Source organism: Pyxicephalus adspersus, chromosome 10 (assembly GCF_032062135.1).
Source record: "Pyxicephalus adspersus chromosome 10, UCB_Pads_2.0, whole genome shotgun sequence".
In the NCBI taxonomy this organism is placed as follows: domain Eukaryota; kingdom Metazoa; phylum Chordata; class Amphibia; order Anura; family Pyxicephalidae; genus Pyxicephalus; species Pyxicephalus adspersus.
The window spans coordinates 3,927,066-3,928,786 of NC_092867.1; the positions used below are offsets into that span (position 1 = coordinate 3,927,066).

At 46.2% G+C, this 1,721-nt stretch overlaps 1 protein-coding gene across 1 annotated transcript in view; it reads right to left on the bottom strand.

Moving 5' to 3' along the window:
- The window catches only part of GPAM (glycerol-3-phosphate acyltransferase, mitochondrial), a gene marked incomplete in the record, with an annotated part of 22,681 nt that overhangs the window by 12,373 nt on the left and 8,587 nt on the right, over nt 1-1,721 (bottom strand). Inside the window, 4 exon segments of the mRNA XM_072424779.1 lie at nt 236-378; nt 460-724; nt 1,130-1,200; nt 1,558-1,667. Coding sequence (XP_072280880.1) covers nt 236-378; nt 460-724; nt 1,130-1,200; nt 1,558-1,667 — 589 coding nt within the window.

Genomic DNA, 1,721 nt, shown 5'->3' on the forward strand with positions numbered 1-1,721 from the left:
GGGCAGGCCGTCGGGGCAGATCCCGCTGAAGGGCAGGCCGTCGGGGCAGATCCCCCTGAAGGGCAGGCCGTCGGGGCAGATCCCCCTGAAGGGCAGGCCGTCGGGGCAGATCCCACTGAAGGGTAGGCCGTCGGGGCAGATCCCACTGAAGGGCAGGCCGTCGGGGCAGATCCCACAGATGCTTAGCAAAGTGTAACCTGACCCATATTGATGGGGTCTGACCCTGACACCTTACCAGAGCAATCATTCCTTCGTTGGAGAGGAGGTAACATAAGGCGGCAGCGGTGCGGAGGAGTCTTTCCTGGCTAATCATTCCATCAGCCGCTCCCATGGTCCCATCTGGCCGCCTCCGGCTCAGCTCAACATGTAACGCGCAGGCTGCAACAAGAGAAGATCCTTTTTAATCAACAATCACAGCCAGCCTTCCCTTACCAACCACATTACCCGCCAATATCTTACCAACGATGGCCTCGGTGAGGTAGACATGGAGGACGCCGTTGCTGTAGAAATTCAGCTCAAAGACGGCCGGGATATTGGTGTTGGGTGCGATGAAGAATTCGTTGCCAGGGTCGGTGTGCGTAATGTTGACCGAGTTGCCCAATAGGTGGATGGCATGCATGACAACGTCTTCACAGCTACCCGAAAACCCCAGATCAAAATCGCGAGCCAGGACCTCCTCTTTCATGGAGAAGAAGTCCTCTACCAGCAGGGACAGGCTGACACCCTGAGGGAGAGGAGGATTTGCAGAGTGGAGTCAGTACAGTTCTGTCATCTGTCTGCATGTAGCCCAAAAATTATTTATTACCAAGCTTACAACGCGTTTCGGGGGTCTTACAGCACTTCCCCCTTTATCAGGGGAGTTACAGCCGAAGAGTCATCCAAAGTTTGGGATCTCTCAATGCCATTTTTTGGGGCAAAGTTTACTGATTTTGGCAGAGTTCATTTTTTGCCTTCATTAAGCCCCAATAAAGGGGCTGCAGTCTGACCTCCGAAACGCATTGGGATTTGATAGAGTTATCAATCCTATCCTGTGGACAAATTGCCATGACACTCATTGGTTTTAACTTTAATTAATAATAAAATAAACCTTGTACTTTAAGGTTTTGTAATATTCTGACCCCAGACTCACCTCCCGATAGCGGTATAGGAGAAGGCAGGCCACTATGTGTGTGGACATCACAGCGCAGCACTGATCTGCAGCTAGAGAAGGAAAAACAGCAAATATTACAATATCAGTTATCAGACAACCTTTCTAAGATTGTGCATACCAAAATAGCTAAAAGGGGATTTTTAGATAAACTTTGTATATCTATATAATATTGATGCTTTAATAGTCCCACCCTTCTTGAATATCTTTATTCTCCATATTTCCTAGCTATGGGGATGTGGGATTATGTTATTTTCTTTTGAATTTTCAATACTTTTGGATCTCTTTATTGAGATTCCAATATGTGAGGATAAAATGTAGAGCTTTTAATCTGTCTGCAGAATATTCTAATATTGATTGGTTGGAATTCTATGATCTGCTGTGCCGATAATGGCTAAAATGATACTTACTGAACAAAACATGATTGGCCAGACTGGAGATCATCTGCCTCCTGATTGGACCATCCACCCTTAGGTCGGGATCAGAGATTAGAATATTCTCAGTTACAGCATCTGTAGCTCTGAAAAATAAAAAAAATGGACATATAAAAGTTTACTGAAAAAATAAAGCTGAA